The sequence below is a fragment of the Macaca fascicularis genome, chromosome 15 (assembly GCF_037993035.2).
Source record: "Macaca fascicularis isolate 582-1 chromosome 15, T2T-MFA8v1.1".
Taxonomy (NCBI): domain Eukaryota; kingdom Metazoa; phylum Chordata; class Mammalia; order Primates; family Cercopithecidae; genus Macaca; species Macaca fascicularis.
In genome coordinates, this window is record NC_088389.1 from 3,822,723 (window position 1) to 3,846,125 (window position 23,403).

Below are 23,403 nucleotides of genomic sequence, written 5' to 3' on the forward strand. Positions count from 1 at the left end.
CCCTTGCCTGGCTGCTGTCAATGCCGGGGGCCGGGCTGGGACACAGACCCTTGACCGCGTATGTCTGTCTGCCTTGAGAAGGGTCCTTACCTACTCTGTCTGTAGTTTGATCTGTTTTGGAGGCTTATATTTGCCTGAAAGCATCTCTTTTGCATTGTAAAAAATATATTCTAGAGTCAAATAGCATAATCCCTTATGATTCTCGTAATCAATTTTCTCTTAATCTGTGGTCATTGATAGTTGCTAGAATTTTTTTTCCCAGGTGTTTGTGACAGGTGAGCTAAATCCCACCAAGCCCACCCCTTCCCTACTTTGGGGCACAGGTGCATGAATTTGACAAGTTTCTCTGATTTTGTCATTTTTGCTTGTATCTTCCTTAATTCTATTTTCTTACTTTCCTGATTCTAACGCTTTTTTTTTTTTTTTTTTCTAACAAGAGCTCATTACAGATTCATTGATTTTAATTTTGTCTTGCTAACCCATTTCACTATTAAAGACTATGAGTTTTCCTCTGGGCTCATCGATTCTGATGGAAGTTGTATTTTTCTAGACATTTCATAAATTTTGTGGAAGTGGACCCTTTTATTTTGTAGATAAGAAAGTTGAGGCCTTTTCTCCATCAGAAGCTGCCCCTGGGTTTGTAGTAGCTCTGGCTCTGCCAGGCGGTGGCCTGGGCCCGTCCCCCACCCCGGACCCTCATCCCTGAATCCCACACCCAGCGGTGACTGTGCATCCAGACAGAACATGCTGCATGGATTTATTAATAATCTCTGCCAGAGACTGCCCCCAGGGAGCAGCTCCCCCACGCCCGCGGTGCAGGTGTGCGGCAGGAAGGAGATGGGGACACGGATGACCACGCCATTGTCTTCTGAGGTGTGGACATTCTTTGAAAGGGCAGGAGGAATTCCCACTGCTCTGGAGGTGTGGAAGGGTGGGGGTCTGGTCTTCCTGGAGGCGGAGGCGAGCTGTTGGGTTACTTAAGTAGAGGGAGGAAGAGCAGGGTGTTGTGGGGGAGCCCTGGAAGGACGTGGGTGGGCTTGAGGACACCCCCTTAAGAATGCTGCACTGAAATCCCAGCACTTTGGGAGACTGAGGGGGGCGGATCACGAGGTCAAGAGATTGAGACCATCCTGGCCAACATGGTGAAACCCCATCTCTATTAACAATACAAAAATTAGCTGGGCGTGGTGGTACACGCCTGTGGTCCCAGCAACCCGGGGGTTGAGGCAGGAGAATCGCTTGAACCCGGGAGGTGGAGGTTGCAGTGAGCTGAGATTGTGCCACTGCCCTCCAGCCTGGTGACAGAGCGAGACTCCATCTAAAAAAAGAAAGAATGTGCTACTGAGATCTACAGGTCCCCAGCTTCTCATGCCCTTCCATGTAACCATCCTCCCTCCTCCTCCTTCAGCCCCCATCATTTCCAACCAACCCCAAAAGAAAGCATGAGGTCCAACTGTAGGGCACGAGCCCGTGACTTATACAATGGCTGCAACACACACGCTGGGCTGGTGGACGGGGAAGTCAGCAGCCTGGCTTTCCGGAATCGTAAGACCAGACCAAAGCTCATTCCTTCAAGGTCAGCCCTGAACTGGACACAGTGGGGTCTGTCCCAGCAGCCCAGAGAGGCAGCCGCAGATAGTGGGCGAGGTTGATACATTACCCAGGAGGCAGGACCAGGCAGGAGCTCACCTAGAAATGGCACGGCTCTGTGGGAGGAGAGCGGAGAGTGGAGGCGTCAGTGAGAGAAGAGACAGCTGGGGACACAGCAGTCCCAGGGCTAGAGAGGGGAGTGAAAAGATGGTGGGAGGGGGTGGGACCCCACCTCAGGGTGGCTCTGCACCCCAGGAGGCTGGGGGAGAACTAGGGAAGGGCCAACAAGGAGTGACCTGAGTACTACAGAGCCAGCAGGGGGCTCGGGCTGAGAAAGAAGCAGCTTCTCCTCCAGCCGAGGCTGGGCGTGTTCTGGGCGGAGCTCACCTTCCGTCTTTCTCAAGTCCAGCAAGTACCATAGACGCTTGTGCAGGGGCCTGAAAGCCCTGATGAATCCCTTCATGATCTCGTCGTCCTCCACCAGGACTCTGGCTGTGGAGGAGGCTGGGTCAGTCCTGGGTCCCTGGGGCTTCCATGAGAGCTGGGGAGCTCCAGGGGCCCTGCCTGAGGAGGGAGGGCAGAGAAGGAGGCCCCAGTGCTCCCAGGTCAGGCAGAGTTTGGTCTGGAGTAGGTTCCTAGGGCGGTCTCTGGGGCTCTGTCCACCTGGCCTCCAGGTTCCCTGTCCCCAGCTCCCACTCCTCGGCCCAGCCCCCTCTGCTCCGCTCTGGGCAGCTCTGGGCATCGCTGGGGCCCACACAGCTCAGGACGGTGTCTACAGCGTCACGGGAGGAGAGCACAGTGCCTGCTTCCCCCAGTGCCCGGCTCTCACCAAGCACAGCTGAGGCCGATCAAGACACCTGTGTGATCTCAGAGGAAACGGTGCGCTGGGAAACACAGGGGAGGGCTGTGCCTATGTGGCTATTTTGGTATTCCTGGCCTTCGTTTGGTCAAGAGCATCATAGGTTTCAGGGTGTTTTGACTGGATGTCCAGTGAGCATTAATCTTTCCACCAAGCCCAGCCTCTTGACTGGCGACTGTCCCACTGGCCCCATATCAGCTCCTTGCTTTGTCAGAGGACTCGATGAAGCACTGGAGAAAAACAGCCTGGCCGGGCCTGGTGGCTCATGCCTGTAATCCAATCCCAGCACTTTCGGAGGCTGAGGCGGGTGGATCACTTGAGGTCAGGAGTTGGAGACCAGCCTGGCCAACATGGTGAAACCCCGTCTCTACTAAAAATACAAAAATTAGCCAGGTATGGTGGCGGGCGCCTGTGGTCCCAGCTACTCGGGAGGCTGAGGCAGGAGAATCGCTTGAATCTAGGAAGCAAACGTCGCAGTGAGCCGAGATCGCACCACTGCGCTCTAGCCTGAGTGACAGAATGCAACCCTGTCTCAAAAAAACAAAGTGAACAAACAAATAAAAAAATGAAGAAAAAATCAGCCCACAGGCACCGAGGTGGACAGGAAGCCAGTTGTCAGCTCCCCAGGGTTCCCAGACATGGACGTAGCTGCTACCTCTCACCCACACTGAGCTCCCATGCTGTGAGACCCACCCAGGTACTGGCACATCAAGCACTGGATGCGGGTGGTGGTATCCGTTAGGCAGAGAAACAGGAAATTGTCGTAGTCAGTATCAAGCAGCATAGCCTCGTTCGCCCCCATATCTGGGGAAAGAAGAGAAGAACCAAAAGGAAGATGAAGCCTCCATCTCAGCAGAGTCTTGGGCAGATGTGTGGACGTCCCACCACACTAAGTGGCTTCCTCGTCCACTGACACCGTGGGATGTGGCTCCTGGGGTGGGCCATGGCTAGGGAATCCAGGGAGAAAAGGAGAGAAGAGGCAACATGGAGGACCATGGAGCCCTGGCTGAAGGGGAGAGGCCAGGTGTGCAGTGGAGAGGCAGACACCGGAGGCAGGCAGGCTCTGACCTGGAGAGATTCCAGCTGAGAAGTCACGGGTGAGGACAGCAGGAGACGGCACGGGAACAGGGCAGAGGGGTGGGAAGAGGGAGAAGAAACGGACCTTGGAGAGTGGCTCGATTCTGGGGAGGGCAAGCAGGGTCAGAAGGGCCTGAGGCAAGTCCCAAGCATAAGAAGCAAACTGTATTTGCTGGGAAAATGTGCCCACGAGGGGATAAGAGAGCCCAGACCCTGACCACTTCTGTATTTTTAAAAAAATAATAATTAACAAAATAGAACAAAATGTCGCAAATTGTTAGGGAGAATTCAGTGGAGCCAGGACGTGCTGTAGCCCCTCTTCCCGCAACGAGGCTGGGAGCACGGCCCAGGCCAGCTCTGCAGCCCCACCATCAGCAGAAGGCAGCCAGGCCCATGGGAACAGCAGCCCACCTGGCCACCTGCCCACCTGGCCACCTGCCCACGTGTTCACCTGCCCACCTGCCTACCTGTTCACTTGTTCACCTGTTCACCTGGCCACCTGCCCACCTGGCCACCTGCCCACCTGTTCACCTGCCCACCTGCCCACCTGTTCACCTGGCCACCTGTTCACCTACCCACCTGCCCACCTGTTCACCTAACCACCTGCTCACCTACCCACCTGCCCACCTGTACAACTACCCACCTACCCACCTGCCCACCTGTTCACCTAGCCACCTGCCTACCTGTATACCTACCCACCTACCCACCTGTTCACCTACCCACCTGTTCACCTACCCGCCTGCCCACCTGTTCACCTAACCACCTGCTCACCTACCCACCTGCCCACCTGTACACCTACCCACCTACCCACCTTCCCACCTGCCCACCTGTTCACCTAGCCACCTGCCTACCTGTATACCTACCCACCTACCCACCTGTTCACCTACTCACCTGTTCACCTAGCCACCTACCCACCTGTTCATCTGGCCACCTGTTTACCTACCCACCTGTTCACCTAACCATCTGCTCACCTACACACCTGCTCACCTACACACCTGCCCACCTGTATGCTTACCCACCTACCCGCCTGCCCACCTACCCACCTACCCACCTGCCCACTACCCACCTGTTCACCTACCCACCTGCCCACCTGCACACCTACCCACCTGCCCACCTACCCACCTGTTCACCTACCCACCTGTCCACCTGCACACCTGCCCGCCTACCCACCTGCCCACCTGCCTGCCTACCCACCTGCCCACCTGCCTACCTGCCCATCTGCCCACCTGCTTACCTGCCCACCTTCTCACCTGCCCGCCTACCCACCTGCCTACCTGCCCACCTTCTCACCTGCCCACCTGCCCACTTGCCTACCTGCCCACCTTCTCACCTGCCCAGCTGCCTACCTGCCCACCTGCCCACCTGCCCACCTTCTCACCTGCCCACCTTCTCACCTGCCCACCTGCCCACCTTCTCACCTGCCCGCCTACCCACCTGCCCACCTGCCCACCTACCTACCTGCCCACCTGCCCACCTTCTCACCTGCCCATCTGCTTGCCTGCAGCCTCCCTGGCCTGTTGTGAGGCCGGAGTGAACAGTGCACACAAAGCGGCTGTCGCCCGTGCCTGGGCACAGTGCAGACCCACGTCCAGCCACTGTCATGCCAAGAATTAGTGCATCCCCCGCCCTCCAGGTAAAATATGCCTTTGGGGTCAGTATCGGGTTGACTGGAGCAAACACTCTGACTCCCTGAAGCAGAGAGAGTTGGCACAGGCCAGGCCCCACTCCCTCCTCCCCAGCAGAGCCGCCTGTGGGAGAGCGTGGCCAGCCTGCCAGCACTGAGCCAGCGCTTGGGGCCTGGGGATGCTCACAGTTGATCTTGAACTTCTTCGGATTCTCAGTCTTCTCTCCAAGGACCTTCTTCTCAACACAGCTGTTGTTCTCCCTGGAAGGTGGTGACAATAGAATGAGTGGCCACTTGAATTGGAGTTGCCCTCACTGTCACCCCTAAAATCAGGTCACCACAGGAACTTCCCTGGGTCCCAGGAGCACCGCAGCCCACAGTCGCCCGACCTTCTCCTCAGTCTGACCTGGGGCTGCACTGTGTGGTCGGCTGTTGGCCCAGAGCCTGGGGCAGGGGCTCCAAGGGGACAGGGAACATCTGGAGCCCGGGTTTTCCACCCCACCCTCATGCAGGGGCCACAGTGAAGCCCCTGGCGTCAGAAAATGCCTGGGGCTGAGTCCAGCTCCGCTCACCCCACCCAGTCCTGGACCCCTGCGGGGGGAGACTGAGCCCCCGCCAAGCCCCAGTCCCAATGACTAGGAACCCACCATCTGTGCAGAACGATCTCCAGGTGGTCCTCGGGGGTGGGCCACAGCAAGGTGACGTGGACCCTCAGAGCAGACTTCACCGTCACCATGAGGGAGACGTTGTTGGTGGCCATGGCCATGGAGTGCCAGGTCCCTGCCAACTGAGGGGGCCTTGGGCTGCACGGGGTTCCCCCCAACCATGGCTCTCGTGGCAACCGGTGCAGGCGGGGTGGAGTCTAACTGGGATGGGTACAGTGAGCACTGGATGGTGGTCTGTTGTCTACCAGACGCTGGGCTATGGAAATTCACCAGTGTGTGCTAACTCAGGAGTGTTCCAAAGCCCAAATAATGAGTCACCTAGGATGCTGGGAAACCAGAGAGGCCACCCTAAAGATGGAGAGCAGGGCTGAGGGGTTCTTGATGTCATGGCATCCATTCTGAGCCTCCTGTAGGTTTCTGAGATTCTGGGCTTCCCGCCTGCCCGCAGCTCCCACCCACCCCAGGCTTCCCACGGTAAAGCGCCCGCTCCCCCAGCCTCAAACCTTTGGGAGCTCCAGGTTCTGCTTGGTCTGGGGCATGTCCGTGGCCTGGACACTACAGACCAGGGCCACGCCCAGGGTGAGCAGGAGGCATGGCATGGCTGCAGCTCTGGGTGGCTCTGAGCTCTTGAGCGAGAGGGATGCTGAGGCAGTGTGGGCTCGGAGGGCCTTATGTAGGAGGAGGGCAGACAAAAGCCCTGCCCACAGCCTTGCCATGCGGTTCCTCGAACCCGTGACTCATCCTCGGCCCGTGGGGCAGCTTCCTCCACTGGGACAATGGGAGGCTCTTCCCTACGTCCACCCGGGAACCTCCTCTGTGTCCCGGCTGGGCAGTTCCTGGCAGGGCCTCAGGTGGGAGGAGCCTGGGTCGGGTCCAGGCTGGCAGCCAGTGATGGGAGCACCTTCTGGGACGGGGCTATGTCGGGTCAGAGGCCAGCACTGAGGACAGCTGTGCCCAGGGCAGGAGTATGGCCTGTGGGGCAGGCAGAGGGCCTGAGAGCCCCATGGCCGCCCCAGGATGCCACAGACGTCATGCCAGTGGGTGGCTGTCTGCACGATCATAATCCTGACCTGTACCTTCCACTTAGCCATCCCCAGGCGTGCACACCTGTGCCCCTCAAACAGCCAGCCTCTGGACAGGTGCACAGTGCGTGCTAGCACTGTTTCTCTCTGACTCACAGGCAAGACGGGGTGGAAACGGGAGGCAGTGGACTTTCAGACTTTGTCCCACAATCTATATTGGAAGCACTTTTTCCCACAGGGAAGCATCACTTTATAACTTACAATTGAGCCTGTATCTCACTCCTGGAGAGCACCTGAGTCCTGAGGCAAGACACGGGTGTCCACTCCCTCTCTCCCATCCGTCAGAGTAGGTCATTCCAGCCAGGGCAGCTAGGCAAGAAATGGTAACTAAAGGCACGCAGATTGGGAAGGGGGAGGTATACCTGTCCCTATTCGTATATGACATCGTTGCCCGGATACAAAATTGCAAGAACTCTACAAAACCCCTCCTAGAACCGAGCGAGGTCAGCAAGGTCAATCGCACAAAAATCCATCGTGTTCCCACAGTGTCAAGGAGTACAAAACTGGAAATTCAGGATTTGTAATCACACATATAGCATGGAGGCACGAATCTCAGCAAAGATGGACAGGACTTAAACTCTGAACCCAATGAAGGAAATCAAAGACCTAAGGAAATGGACAGGCACGATGTGCTCATGGGCTGGAAGGTTCAACACAGCAAAGATGTTAGCTCTCCCCAACTCAACCTAGAGATTTAATGCAATTCCTATGAAATTATCAGGAAGATATTTTGTAGACAGATAGCTATTTTGTAGATAGATATAGATATATGTGTGTCTCTCACACACACACACATATATAATATATATATTTTATATATATAATATATATATTTATATTTTATATATATTATATATATTTATATATTATATATATTTATATATATATTTTGTGTATATAGTTATTTATTTATTTATTTTGAGGCACAGTCTTGCTCTGTTGCCCAGCCTGGAGTGCAGTGGCACAATCTTGACTCACTGCAACCTCTGCCTCCCAGGTTCAAGTGATTCTGCTGCCTCAGCCCCCCAATTAGCTGGGATTATAGGCTCCCACCACCACACCTGGCTAATTTTTGTATTTTTAGTAGAGAGGGAGTTTCACTATGTTGGCCAGGGTGGTCTCAAACTGCTGACCTCAAGTGATCTGCCCACCTCGGCCTCCCAAAGTGCTGGCATTACAGGCATGAGCCACCGCACCCCACCGTATATAGATATACAGACAATTTTTTTCCAAAATCTGTATGTCAAGGCAAAGGAGCTACAATAGCTAAAGCCATTTTGAAGAAGAATAAAGTGTAAAGAGTTAGTCTACCCAAGTTGACAAGCACTATTATCAGTAGTAACCAAGAGTGTGGTATTGGTAGAGAAATGGGCACATAGATCAATGAGAAATAGAAAACCCAAACACGGACTCACACACCTACAACAACAGACCTTTAACAAAGCTGCAAGAACAGTGCGTGGGGGAAGTGCTGTCGGAAAAGAGGGTCCTGGTGCAGACCCCAAGAATGGGTTCTTGGCTCTCACACAGGAGAGAATTCAAGGTGACTCACAAAGCACAGTGAAAACAAGTTTATAGGAAATGAACTCGGTACCAGAGCCGGGCAACCTCAGCGAGCAGGAGGAGGGACGCCCGTCCTCTGTGAGTGTGTCTGCTCGTAAGAAGCTATAAGGGGCTACAGTGAAACCTGGATCGTGCAGATGCACTTGCTAAAGATAGGGGCTCCTAGTGTGATGGATGACCATTCGCCCTTCAGCCTCAGCCTGCTCGTGGACGTTATCTGTGAGCAAAGACAGCCTGCTGCACTCCCAGGTCATCAGGACGCTCTGCAGGCTTGGTGGGAGATGCCCCGTTTGGGCATAAATGTTTTGCAGTTATAATTGGTGGTCAGCTTAGAATGTGGCTATTTTCAGACCATTTAAGCACGTGCCTGTAATCCCAGCTACTCGGGAGGCTGAGGCATGAAAACTGCTTGAATCTGGGAGGCGGAAGTTGCGGTGAGCTGAGATCCCGCCACTGCATTCCAGCCTGAGTGACAGAACGAGACCCTGTCTCAAAAACACAAAGCAAACAAACAAACAAATAAAAAAAAAACAAGAAGGCTGGGCGCGGTGGCTCAGGTCTGTAATCCCAGCACTTTGGGAGGCTGAGGCGGGCGGATCATGAGGTCAGGAGATCGAGACCATCCTGGCTAACATGGTGAAACCCCGTCTCTACTAAAAATACAAAAAAAATTAGCCGGGCGAGGTGGCGGGTGCCTGTAGTCCCAGCTACTCGGGAGGCTGAGGCAGGAGAATGGCGTGACCCCGGGAGGCGGAGCTTGCAGTGAGCCAAGATCGCGCCACTGCACTCCAGCCTGGGCGATAGAGTGAGACTCCTTCTCAAAAAAAAAAAAAAAAAAAAAAACCAAGAAATTAAAAATCAGCCCACAGGAAGCCAGTTGTCAGCTCCCCAGGGTTCCCAACCATGGACACAGCTGCTACCTGTTACCCACGCTGAGCTCATGTGCTGTGAGACCCACCCAGGTCCTGGCACATCATGCTCTGGATGGGGGTGGTGGTGTCCTTTAGGCAGAGAAACAGGAAATTGTTGTAGTCAGTATCGAGCAGCATAGCCTCGTTATATAACCTTACAGGTGCCTTGTGAGTGTCTAGCTATTCATGTTAAGATGGAGTCACTCTGGTCATGTTTTATTAAACCAGAGGCCTGGCAAGCGGGAGTCCCTCTAAGAGAAGGACAGTCTTTGCAACAAATGGTGCTGGAGCAATTCATCACGTGCAATCAATCCCATGCAAACAACCTCCATCTAAAACCTCACACCTGACATATGCATTCACTCATAGTTTAAATAAAACAAAAAACTATACAACTTTTAGAAGAAAGCGTAAGAGAAAATCTTCAGGACTTAGGGCTAGGAAAAGAATTCTTAGACTTGACACCACATGCAAGATCCACAAAAGAAAAAAAAACTGATAAATCATACTGCATCAAAATCTGAAGCTCTTGCTCCAGAAAGACCTTGTTAAGAGGATGAAGACGGCTGGGCGTGATGGATCACACCTGTAATCCCAGCACTCTGGGAGGCTGAGGTGGGTGGATCACCTGAGGTCAGGAGTTCGAGACCACCTATGGCCAACATGGCGAAACACCGTTTTACTAAAAATACAAAATTAGCCAGGCCTGGTGGCACGTGCCTGTAATCCCAGCTACTCAGGAGGCTGAGGCAGGAGAATCACTTGAACCCAGGAGGCGGAGGCTGCAGTGAGCTGGGATCGCGCCACTGCACTCCGGCCTGGGTGACAGAGTGAGACTCCTTCTCAAAAAAAAGAGGATGAAGAGACAAGCTACAAATGGGGAGAAAACATTTCAAAGTTCCACATCCAACAAAGGACTGGTGTCTGGAAGATATAAAGAACTTTGAAAACTCAACAGCAAAAATAAAATTCACCTGGAAAATAGGCAAAAACAGGCCGGGCGCAGTGGCTCACGCCTGTAATCCCAGCACTTTGGGAGACTGAGAAGGGCGGATCACAAGGTCGGGAGATCGAGACCATCCTGGCTAACACAGTGAAACCCCGTCTCTACTAAAAAATACAAAAAACTAGCCGGGCAAGGTGGCGGGCGCCTGTAGTCCCAGCTACTCGGGAGGCTGAGGCAGGAGAATGGCATAAACCTGGAAGGTGGAGCTTGCAGTGAGCCGAGATCCAGCCACTGCACTCCAGCCTGGGTGACAGAGCGAGACTCTGTCTCAAAAAAAAAAAAAAAAAAGAAAGAAAATGGGCAAAAACCATGAAGGAACATCTCCCCAAAGAAGATCTAGGGTGGCAAATAAGCACCTAAAAGGATGCTCAATGTCATTGACTATCAAGGAGCACCAATTAAAGCCACAGTGAGATATCACAGCCCAGCTATTAGGATAGTGACAATGAAAAGTAGGGACTGTACCAGAGAAACTAGATCTCTCATAATGTTGAGAAATCCATACTTTGAGTGGCTCTAAAATGGTACAGCCATGCTGGAAATTGTAAGTTGCTTTTATCTTTTATTGAAAAAATTTTAAGTTTCAATAATAGAGACTGGGTCTCACTATGTTGGCCAGATTGGTCTTGAACTCCTGGGCTCAAGAGATCCTCCCACCTTGGCCTCCCAAAGTGCTGAGATTACAAGTGTGAGCCACCACACCCAGCTGGAAGTTTCTTTTAAAACTAAGCCTATGCTGGGCCAGGCATGGTGGCTCACGCCTTTAATCCCCACACCTTGGGAGGCCAAGGTGGGTGGATGACCTGAGGTCAGGAGTTCGAGACCAACTTGGCCAACATGGCAAAACCCCGTCCCTACTAAAAATACAAAAAATTAGCTGGGTGTGGTGGTGTGCACCTGTAGTCCCAGCTACTCAAGAGGCTGAGGCAGGAGAATCGCTTGAACCCAGGAGGCGGAGGTTGCAGTGAACTGAGATTGTGCCACTGCACTCTAGCCTGGGTGACAAAGTAAGACTCTGTGTCAAACAACAACAACAACAACAAAATACTAAGCATATGCTTACTCTACAGCCTGGCAGTTTTACTCCTGGGCATTTATCCCAGACAAATGGGATAAATGGACACAAAAACCCCTGCGTACAATTGTCCACAGCAGCTTTGCCTGTAATAGCTAATAACTGGAAACCACCATCCGTGAATGAACGGTTAGACAGACGAGTACATCCGCCTTATGGGAGACTCAGCCATAAAACGGGGTGAACTGCTGATACCCACAGCAGCAGGAGGACGTTCAAGGGAACTACACTGAGTGAAAAAGGCCAATCCCAAAAGGTCGCATACTCTATGACTGTTCATACAATATTCTCGAAATGACATTATAGGAATTGAAAGCTGATTAGTGGCTGCCAAGGGCTGGGCCTGGGGAATGGGTGTGTCTCTAAAGGGGTAACACAAGAGACCTCTGTGGGGATGGAACCATTCTATATGTTGATTGTGGCGGTGGTTACACACATCTACACAGGTAAAAACTTGCATAGAACCACACACACAAGCAAATATAAAACTAGACGGGCGGATCATGAGGTCATGAGATCGAGACCATCCTGGCTAACACGGTGAAACCCCGTCCCTACTAAAAAATACGAAAAAAAACTAGCCGAGCGAGGTGGCAGGCGCCTGTGGTCCCACCTACTCGGGAGGCTGAGGCAGGAAAATGGCGTAAACCCGGGAGGCGGAGCTTGCAGTGAGCTGAGATCCGGCCACTGCACTCCAGTCTGAGCGGCAGAGTGAGACTCCATCACAAAAACAAAACAAAACAAAACAAACAGAAAAAACAAAAGCAAATATAAAACTGGTGAAATATGAATAAGACCTGTAGACCACATCCACATCAATTTCCTGGTCCTGCACAACGTATGGCTATGTAAATTTTCGCACATTACTTATGTGAGGTCTGACTGTAGCTATGCACAGCAGGCAATGGGCACATAGTACCCCTCTGTACTATTTTTGCAGCTTCCCATGAATCTATAGCTATTTCAAAACAAAAGCTACAAAATAACAACACAACGCAAACTTCCCCTCCTGGCTAATGTACAATAGCAGGTGTCGTATTTACCCACCTTGAACAACTAGAAGCCCAGGAGTTTTCAGAAGCAGTGCTTTCTGGATATTTGACAACAGGCAGCGAAGGATCGTGATCCCTGAGAGACGGACACGAGCACTGAGCTATATGACCCCAGCAAGGCCTGGCTCAGGGCAAACGAACCCAAACAGATCCCAGGGTCCCACCCCACACACACTGAGGAGAAGAGTATTAGAGTGTGGGGAGGTGGAGGGACTCGACTTTGCTGGGCAAAGCTTCGGAGAGGAGAGGCTGCACGGAGCGCTCAGGAGACACACAGAGGGGCAGGGAGGAAACCTTGGAACTGGTCAACTGAGTGACTCTTAGAACTCACACAGCCAAGGAGAAAGCCTTCAGAATACACGGGGCAGCAGGCAGAATTCTCAGAAAGAGACTGCACTGGCAGCGGGGTTAGCAAGGGCTGTTCTGAACCCATCCGAATACAATTAAAAGCAAGTATGGGGAAGATCCAACATGTTAAAACAATTTAACTGCAGCCACACAGTCTAACGTTATTTAACGAAAAACAAAATTGAGTGTGTTATTTCTTGCTGCATAAGAAATTGTCTCCAAACACAACAGCTTCAAACAACGACTTCTGAGGGTCAGGAGTGGGGGAGTGGCCCAGCTGGGTGGTTCGGGCTCAGGGTCTGCAATGAGGCTGTGGTCCTGTTCTGGGCCGGGACTTCGGGCTCTGGAGAATGTCTTGGAACTGGTGGGCCACAATGGCCAGTGGGAATTTCAGGCTCCTGCCACATGAGCCTCTCCCTGGGGCTGCCTGTGACACGGTTCCCCACCGCAAGCGGTAAGAGGAGCAGTGGGGCTGATGTCACACTCTGTGTCTGATTCACACGCCATCCCTTCCTCCTTGCCATAGCTATTAGAAGTGGGTCACGAGGTCCAGCCCATACACAATGGAAGGCATCACACAAGGGAAGCCATCCTGGAGGCCAGCTGCCACGTCAAGAAACCAACAACGTGAAATCCACAAAGTAAATATGACATCCAGTTAACAATTATCAGGCAGGCAATGAAGCAAGAACATACGAGACATAAGCAGGAGAAAAATCGATAGAAACAGATCCAGAAATGACAGTGACGGTGGACTCAGCACATCAGGATGTTAAAGACCCATTCTACATATCTCTACGTGCTCAAGAGGGTACTGAAAGGCAAGAACCTGATGAGAAGCAAAATGGGAGGCATGGAAAAGACCCAGGAAGGAAAACAGTGCGTCCACGGCGGAAAACAATGGGCAGCTTCTTAGAAAGTTAAACACATCATTATCCCATGACCCAGAAACTTTGCTTGAATTGAAAACAGGAATTCAAACAAATAGTTGTGTGTGTGCATATTTGTGGCTGCACTGTTCAGAATAGCCAAAAGATGTAAACAACTCAAGTGTCTATCAAACAATGAGTGGATAAAAAGCATGGGGTTGGCGGGGCGAGGTGGCTCATGCCTGTAATCCCAGTACTTTGGGAGGCCAAGGTGGGTGGATCACCTGAGGTCAGGAGTTTGAGACCAGCCTGGCCAACATGGTGAAAAATCTCTACTAAAAATACAAAAATTAGCCTGGCATCATGTTGGTGTGCACCTGTAATCCCAGCTACTAGGGAGGCTGAGGCAGGAGAATTGCTTGAGCCTGGGAGGCAGAGTTTGCAGTGAGCAGAGATTGTGCCACTGCACTCCAGCATGGGTGGCAGAGCAAGAATCCATCTAAAAAAAAAAAAAAAAAAAAAAAAAAAAGCAGAAAAGCATGGGGTCTATTCAAATAGTAGAATATTATTCAGCTATGAAAAGGAACAGGGCTAGGCCGGGCGTGGTGGCTCAAGCCTGTAATCCCAGCACTTTGGGAGGCCGAGATGGGCGGATCACGAGGTTAGGAGATCGAGACCATCCTGGCTAACACGGTGAAACCCCGTCTCTACTAAAAAATACAAAAAACTAGCTGGGTGTGGTGGCGGGCACCTGTAGTGCAGCTACTCCGGAGGCTGAGGCAGGAGAATGGCATAAACCCAGGAGGCGGAACTTGCAGTGAGCTGAGATCCGGCCACTGAACTCCAGCCTGGGCGACAGAGTGAGACTCCGTCTCAAAAAAAAAAAAAAAAAAAAAGAAAAGGGGCTGGGCGCGGTGACTCAAGCCTGTAATCCCAGCACTTTGGGAGGCTGAGACAGGCGGATCACGAGGTCAGGAGATCGAGACCATCCTGGCTAACACAGTGAAACCCTGTCTCTACTAAAAATACAAAAACAGCCGGGCGAGGTGGCAGGCGCCTGTAGTCCCAGCTACTCGGGAGGCTGAGGCAGGAGAATGGCGTGAACCCGGGAGGCGGAGCTTGCAGTGAGCTGAGATCCGGCCACTGCACTCCAGCCTGGGTGACAGAGCGAGACTCCGTCTCAAAAAAAAAAAAAAAAAAAAAAAAGAAAAGGAACAGGGCACTGGTCCATGTTACAACATGGAAGAACCTTGAAAACGTGCTAAGTGAAAGGAGCCAGTCACAAAAAGTCACATGTTGTATGATTCCGTTGATAGGAAATGTCCAGAACAGGTAAATCCTTAGGGACAGACAGTGGGGGGCCAATGCTGCTGGAGATGAGGCTTCCTTTGGGGGCGACGGGAATGTTTTGGAGCTGCAAAGAGGTCATGGATATGCACCAGGGTGTGTGGACTCATTGCTACACAATTGTACACTTCAAAACGGTTATTTTACACTCTGTGAATTTCACCTCGGTGAAGTTTTAAGAAATTAAAAGGGAATAAAGAACCAGATGGAAATCCTAGACATGGAAAGCAAGGAATTTGACGTGATGAGTACACTGGTGGGTTCACAGCAGATGGACCGAGGAAAGCAGGGCGGGCCTGGGGCCCAGCAGCAGAGCAACCCACAATGAAGCCGCAAGAAAAAGTCCGAAGGGGACGAAAGGGATGGGGGTCAGGGACCACCGGACAACCTCAAGGGGTCTGACCTACACAGGGCCCCAGCGGGGAAGAGAGAATGGGCTCTCTTTTTCTCCGATGGCCCCTCTCTCCACTCTCAGGCTGGCCTGGTGCCCTTCCTTTGCCAGATTTCCCACCCAGCTGTGAGCTTAAGCTTGAGACCCTCTGTTCCCCTGGAGAGCCCTGGCAAGGTGGTGTCTCAGGTCTCCAAACTCTTCCACTGCTGAAGCCCCTCCTGCCTGGATCTGCCCTTGCCCCAGCCTGGTCCACTTCCTGACTGTGCAACGGCGAGCAAAATCCTTAATCCCAAGGCTCTGTTTCTGCATAGAAATGAGAACAGTACCCACGCCACTGGGTTCTTCCAGCAGTAAGCGACATAGGCATGAAAAGCTGGTGTCACAGTGCCCGGAGCAGAGCTCAGTCGATGGCAGCAGCTTGCACGCTTGGACTCACCTTGATCTCCCTGTTGGGACCAGGACCCTCAGGAGTGGGGTTGCCTGGGAGAGGCCCGGAAGCTGCCATATTGCTGAAATAACACTAGAAGAGGTCATTTTTAGCACCGAGTGACTGAGGCTGAGCTCAGGGACCAGATGGGAGAGAGAGTTGGGGTGGAAAAGAGCTGGGAAGGGAGCTGGGCTGGGGGCACAAGCTGAGGAGCATCCGGAATGCTACCTTGCTGAGATGGTTTGTGACAAACGTGAACGGAGGCAGCGGGCGGGTCCACGTCTCTGCAGGGATGGGCTTTTCCTGCCCAATGCATTCTGTGCGAGTTTCCTAAAAGCTGGTGGATCTATGAGCAGGGCTGAGGGGCTCGGGGGTGGGCCAGGAAAAGGAGGACTGAGCCAGGAAGCAGCAAGGGAGGCAGCGGCGTGGGGGCGGGGCCGGGAGGCGGAGCGGGAGGCAGCGGCGTGGGGGCGGGGCCGGGAGGCGGAGCGGGAGGCAGCGGCGTGGGGGCGGGGCCGGGAAGCGGAGTGGCAGGCGGAGGCGTGGGGGCGGGGCCGGGAGGCGGAGTGGCAGGCGGAGGCGTGGGGGCGGGGCCGGGAGGCGGAGTGGCAGGCGGAGGCGTGGGGGCGGGGCCGGGAGGCGGAGTGGCAGGCGGAGGCGTGGGGGCGGGGCCGGGAGGCGGAGTGGCAGGCGGAGGCGTGGGGGCGGGGCCGGGAGGCGGAGTGGGAGGCAGCGGCGTGGGGGCGGGGCCGGGAGGCGGAGTGGGAGGCAGAGGCGTGGGGGCGGGGCCGGGAGGCGGAGTGGGAGGTAGAGGAGTGGCGTGGGCGTGGTGACAGTGTCTGGTTTGGTGAGGCCCAAAGGACCAGGTCAAGCCTTTATGTTGGGGGGTTGAGATAGGAGGATGGCCGGGCCGGAGTGGACAGAGCTCAGGCGCTGACCCGTCAAGGTCGGGGACATGCCCTTGCACGGAGTGCTGCTTCTGATGACCACAGTCCCGGATACTGGGGGGGTGACCAGCCCGCAGGTGACCAGCACTGCCCCTGCCCAAGACATTCAAGAGGTCCTGAACACAAACAGGCCAGCCCCAGCCTCTGGGCCAGCTCCCACCTTGTTCCTGGCCCCCCGAGGATCCACACCACTTGACCTCATTCATCTCCTGTGTCCAGGATTGGGGGGCCCAGGGCCTCAGGGCTGTGAGTGCCACCTGGGACTGGCGGGCCCCAGAGCCTTTGTGTGGGGGGAAGGGGGAGGATGCCGACCAGGGGTTGGTGAGGAAAGGGCAGAGGGGAGCTCTGTCTTCAGGCCTAGGTGGACCGGAGCATGACCAGCCCTGACGGGGGAAAGGCGGACATGGGGTCACAGTGGGTGGGGAGGGGGCAGGTGCCCTGGGGCAGGATGGAACGGCTTGGGAGCTGGATACGTCACTACAGGGAGCCAGGAGTGCCTGGACCACCAGCCTCGACCTTGGGCACATATTTGGGGCCAGGTCATTTTCGCTTCTGGGATGAGGACGCAAAGCTAAGGGAAGCCTCAGCCGGGCCCCTTTAATTGTTGGTTCCGGGCCCGGACCTGACCCTTCCCAGGGCTTTACATTTCGTCAAAAAGCAAACCATGAGCTTTTGAAAGTCTGACGTTACTGGCAAACACGTGATTTTAATGTGGCCTTTCATTGCAAAGTGAAAAATTCCGAGTGGAATTCTATCTGACACACGGGAGAAGCTTGAAGGAGATCAGCCTCTTGAAACCCACAGGCTGGCAGGTGAGGGAAGGTGTCCCGGGCAGGGTGGGTTGGGCAAGACCTCATTCCAGAGACACTCCACCCACCTCCCTGAGCTGCCCAGGCACCCCCCGTGAGGAGTGGCACCCCCTCCTCTGCTGGACGGAAGTCACCAAAGACATGAGAGGTGGGCTGTGGCCGAGGTCCCTCTGGGGCTCCCAACAGCACTGAGACTCTAAGCCCGTCCAGGTGCCCAACCTGGGAAATGTGCGTCCCTCCAGAACTCTCAGGAGGCTGAGGCAGGAGGATTGCTTGAGCCCAGGAGGTCGAGGCTGTAGTGACCCGAGATCCACCGCTGCATTCCAGCCTCCTGGGTGTCCCAGTGACCCTGTCTCAAGTAAAAGTAACAATTAAGTAAAAAGACGTTGCGCGTCCCCCATGTTGGGGGCGTTCTCCTCGCCATCCACCATCCAACATTCATCTATCCATTCATCCATCCAACTGTCCCCCCATCCGTCATCCATCCATATAACCATCCATCCACCATCTATCACCCATTATCCATCCACCATCCAATATTCATCTATCCATTCATCCATCCATTCATGCATCCACCCATCCACCCATCCGCCATCCATTCATCTACCCATCTATCAACCATCCATCATCATCAATCTACCATCTACCATTAATCTATCTATCCATCCATCCATCCATCTATTCATCTGCCCATCCGCCATCCACCATCCATTCATTAACCCGTCTATCCTCCACTCATTTATTCATCCATTTATTAGATTGAGTAACATGAGATAGAAACTATTATGATTGTGTGGCTGAACTTGTGTTTTCCCTGACACCATTGACAGCACCAGGTCCCGTAACCACTGCTATTACCAAATGCTTTCCCTGATAACAAGTGAAGCTTCATCCTAAGGACATGTATACATGACAGTACAAACACCAGGATCTGGCTTTCCAGCAACAACTTCTGCCTCATCTCTTGGCCCCCTGGGATTCACTCTCTCTGACCTCAGGGTTCTCCCATGCCAAAGATGAAGAACCCCTGGGCCCAGAGCCTGAGGATGACTCTCAGAATTGAATGGGCCTTGTCCCTTCACGGGTAGGGAAGAGAGAGAACCTAGATAGGGATGTTTTCCAGGGAAAAGGCAAAGAGAGGGAGCTCAGGTCCTCTGGCCTTGTGGATGCTGGTATGGCTGTAAGGTGATCAACACTCAGAGATGGAAAGGGTGTGGAGGTACAGGAGGGTGTGATGGCCCCTGGGAGGTTAGCGGCCAGGGACTGGGTGGCATTGAGGCATTTGCAGATGTTAAGCATAGTTCCAAGAATACTGTGGATTTTCAAAGTTTATAAGGTGTTTAGAAATAATGTGTTTGATTTTTAATATTGGCTCTAATGTGGTAATCTTGCAAAATACAAATATATTATAGCAATACCTGACCTCACGTTTTTAGAGGGGCTTAAGATAGGCGAAGTTTTTTCCAAACAATGACTTTGACCTCTGAGGGAACTAAGGTTTGAGAAAGGCAGCACGATTTGCCCACCGTTTCACCATGAGTCAGGGATTAGGGGATGCTGGGAGGGATTCGTGGTCACTAGGTTCAGGGATTTGCTCTGGAGTGCTGAGTGTCCTGGACGAGATGGAGGAGGCAGCTGCACCAACTGCCCCTGAACTGCTCACTTTAAAACATTGATCTTATATGAATTTACATTCAATAAATTATTAAGAAAGAAATTCATCTGGTAAGATTTGAGAGGTGAAAGAACTATTTGCTGATGAACTGATGGAGAATTTTCCAGCAGGGAACAAAGACATCAGCCTTCAGGGGAAGCCTAAGGAACGCTGCCACTGCTGCTGAGGGCAGGTCAGGTTGCTGGACCAGCTCCCTGAGGACAATCAGAGGCATCTGGGGGCAGAGAAGGCGGGAGGACACACCAAGCTGAGATGCAGGCAGGGCGGAGGCGGGAGGAGCTGACCTCTAAGAGAGGCTTGGTCATTGCTCTGGTGACTCCGGCCTCTCTCTCTGCCTGACCTCAGGCCTTCCAGTGTCTTCCCGCGGTCACCCTGTCACGTGCAGGCACAGTGAGAGGCACAGACGCCAGAGGCTGGACTTAGCGGTTGGCTCAAAAGGGAGCCCTGTTGACCTGAGCCCCGACTGTTCTCTGAGCCAGGGGTTCTTGGGTTCTTTCCTGGGACTGGGGGAACTCCTGAGCTTGAAGCATCTGTCCTATGACCCAGGGCTGACCCCAGCAGGAGGCCAGGGCTGCAGGTGATGCCAGGCTCACAATGGCACCCTTGTGTTTCCCAGGCCCGGGCACCGCCTTCCCCGCCCACTCCCAATTCTCCCGGGTGGCGGCACCATAGGTGTCAGCCCGACCCAGTCATTCCCTGAAGGGAGGGCTGCTGGGGGGTGTCCTGCCATCCCCAGGGTGGAGAGATGCAGGGCCACTGCCCTTGCAGGCCAGAGACAAGTGGGCAGGTCCCAGCCCCCAGGGGCCACAGAGAAAGGCTCTAGTGTTCCCTAACCATGCTGACCTTCTCCCAGTGACAGGCAGGATTCCAGCCCACTACCAGATCTCAGAGAAGAAAAGGTGTTCCTCCAGGCCCTTTGACCATCCGGCCCCTGAATGAGACTCCATGGCTGGCCCCTTCTCAGCAGGAGCCTGGACACTCAGGGACACCTGCGGGGCCCGAGAGGCAGTGTCTGTCCACAGCCCACCAGGCTCTGTGGGAGGAAACGTGCGGATGGAGGCTGGCAGGCCAGGAAGGGGATGCAGGCAGCAGCCACACGGGCTGCTAAGAAATCGTTTTCTCCACATGTGTGTGTATAGGGGTGTGAGCATGCGTGTTGGAAAGGGTTGTACACACACACGATGGAACGGGATAGAACATTCAGAAATAGCCACACGGACAGGGCTCATGTATTAATGGAACCCATGGCTCAGTTCTATTGAGAAAGGACGATATTTTCACCCACTGGGTTTGGAACAGCTGCTGGTCCACAGGCAGACCGATGGTCCTTGACATGAGCGACGGCTTTTGTGTGAGGCCTGCCTCACACAAAGCCAGCTCCCAGGTCTCCATGTAACGCAAGTCTACAACACATTCAGAAGAAAACAAAAGAGAGACCGTCACAACCTGGGGTTAGGCAGAGAATTCTCAGCTACAGCACCAGAAGGGTGACTCATTCAAGGAGAAGGAATGGGTTGGACGTCATCAACATTAAAGAGAAACACATTTCCGTTTATTATAAGCCACCCAGATGATGGCATTTGGTTATAGCAGCCTAAATGGAGCGAGTCTCCAAAGTAACATTTAAATAGGCCCTTATCTCCTTCAGCCAGAAAGTAGGCAGAGCGGAAAACCAGGAACCAATTGAAGAAGCGGCAGAATTTCGGAGAAGGCTAAATTTGTAGCCTGAGCACATCTCCTATGCCAGTTAGAACCCCGAGCTGGGACGAGTGAGGCCCTGCGGCTGGGGACTGGGGTATCCAGGTAGATGCTTTTGAGAACCTTGGAGCCACATCCCCCGGAACTCCCAGGGAAGGGGCCCCCACACCTGTTAGAATAGAACACCCCCAACACCCTTGAAGACCACACAGAGGTCAAAGCTTGGCGGGAAGATGCTTGCCCAAGTCGAGGTCACTGTGCCAATGGCCGACTGTGGCCAGCCTGTGGTGCTCCATCTGGGGGTACACTGTCCCGTGCAGGGGGGCTCCCCTGAAGCAGCTGCAGGATGGGGCTGACACACACTACAGGACCCAGGAGCACACACCAACCTAATAAAAGCCATTCTTCAGTCTGGAGGGATGCGATCAGCGTGGAAACAGGACACTCAGGATCAAACAGCATTCAGCGAGGAAGGTCTGTGGGTAAAGAGAAAACACCGTCTCCGTTCCTTTATCACACGTGGGACGGCTTCAGGCAAGCTCTGCAGTGCTGCGTCGCGGTGTCTGCAGCATATGTAGATGCGTCGCACATCAGCAATGACATGAGGGAAAGCACCTGTGCGGTCACAGGGTCTATGACATGAGGCAGACTGGGGAAGATGCACCTGTGCCATCACAAGGTCTGTGACATGAGGCAGAGCAGGGAAGATGCACCTGGGCCATCACAGGGTCTATGACATGAGGGAGAGTGGGGAGGACGCACCTGTGAGGTCACAAGGTCTGTGACATGAGGCAGAGCAGGGAAGATGCACCTGGGCCATCACAAGGTCTATGACATGAGGGAGAGTGGGGAGGACGCACCTGTGAGGTCACAAGGTCTGTGACATGAGGCAGAGCAGGGAAGATGCACCTGTGCCATCACAAGGTCTATGACATGAGGGAGAGCGGGGAGGACTCACTTGTGAGGTCACAAGGTCTGTGACATGAGGCAGAGCAGGGAAGATGCACCTGTGCCATCACAAGGTCTATGACATGAGGGAGAGTGGGGAGGACGCACCTGTGAGGTCACAAGGTCCGTGACATGAGGCAGAGCAGGGAAGATGCACCTGTGCCATCACAAGGTCTATGACATGAGGGAGAGCGGGGAGGACTCACTTGTGAGGTCACAAGGTCTGTGACATGAGGCAGAGCGGGGAGGACGTACCTGTGGGGTCACAAGGTCTTCATGTTTTAAGTAAAGGACACAGTGCTCGCTCCAAGTCCACTGTGAATTAAGGATGTCATTGTCGCCCCTAGAGCAGACACTTTTAAAATAATGCAGAGGGATAACGAAAAAGCTGACACATGAATTGGGATGAAATTGGGAAGAACGGAGCCGTTAGGGCTGATGGGCCGCCCTCTGACCTTCCGTAACATCTTCCAAGGGGCTCTCGGTCCTCTTTCTTCACCACTTGCTTCACAGCCCGCTGTCTTCCCCACCAGTCCTCCAGGGACATCTCCTCTCCCGATGGCCCCTCCGCACCAGACCCTGCGCCTCCCTAAGAGGTGGATTCCAGTCCAGCGCCTTCCAAATTCCCTTTCCGGCTCTTGCGCAGTCACGCTCTGGTCCACATGAGAGTTCTCCTTATCGCCACACGTAGCGAAGGGTTCTCTCTTCTGGGGTGTACCCAGGTGGGGTGTCTGTCTTCTTCTGTAACTGCTGCCCCATCATCCTCTCCTCTCTGCACAGTTGTCCAGACTGTCCCTGGGCCTGGGCTCTGGCACTGGCCCTGCGGGAGAGGGGGGTTCTGGCTTCCCCGTGGAGGTCGTGTGGGGCACGGGGCACTTTCTGAGCTACAGGTGCTCGCACGGGCTCCTTGCACTCATCTGCGTGGCGTCTGAAGACTGGTGCAGAGACTTACACACCTGAGATGGGCGTGCCGGCCAGCGTGGCCACGTCCGCCTGCTGCAGGTGACACCCGCTGTAGCCACGTCACCCCTGGAGCCTGGCAGACGGGAGGTGGAGCTGGGCATGGGTGGCATCTGCTATGAGTGAGAACCTCAGACACCTCATAAGAACCAAGATTCATCTTGAGATGCAGAAAGTGGAACCCAAACGGAATCGGGTTTCTTTTATTTTTTATCTTATTTTTTGAGACAGGGTCTTGCTCTGTCACCCAGGCTGGAATGCAGTGACATGATCATAGCTCATTGCAGCCTCGACCTCCTGGGCTCAAGCAATTCTCCCACCTCAGCCTCCCGAGTAGGGGGACTACAGGTGTGCACCACCAAGTCTGGCTAATTTTTTTTTCTTTTGGTAGAGATGGGGTCTCACTATGTTGCCCAGGCTGGTCTCCAACCCCTGGCTTCAAGTGTTTCTCTCACCTCCGCCTCCCAAAGTGCTGGGAAC

General features: G+C 53.7%; 1 protein-coding gene across 13 annotated transcripts; it reads right to left on the minus strand.

Annotated features, from left to right (window-relative positions):
* Positions 1–399: 399 nt before the first annotated feature.
* On the minus strand, positions 400–16,308 carry LOC102123970 (glycodelin-like). Of its 13 annotated transcripts, none has more exons than XM_065529874.2 (7): positions 16,115–16,308; positions 15,896–15,968; positions 5,338–5,411; positions 3,143–3,253; positions 1,978–2,082; positions 1,690–1,777; positions 400–1,318 (listed from the first exon to the last, which is right to left on the minus strand). In XM_065529874.2, the coding sequence occupies exons 1-7, from the start codon at positions 16,200–16,202 to the stop codon at positions 697–699; spliced, it is 1,161 nt and encodes a 386-aa protein (XP_065385946.1). In that variant the 5' UTR covers positions 16,203–16,308; the 3' UTR covers positions 400–696. The 13 variants fall into 13 exon arrangements, 11 of the variants coding, with proteins under 11 accessions (XP_065385946.1, XP_065385945.1, XP_065385944.1 ...); XM_065529873.2 differs by lacking the exons at positions 15,896–15,968; positions 16,115–16,308 and adding exons at positions 5,798–5,937; positions 6,319–6,460; XM_065529872.2 differs by lacking the exons at positions 15,896–15,968; positions 16,115–16,308 and adding exons at positions 5,798–6,012; positions 6,319–6,460.
* Positions 16,309–23,403: the final 7,095 nt, after the last annotated feature.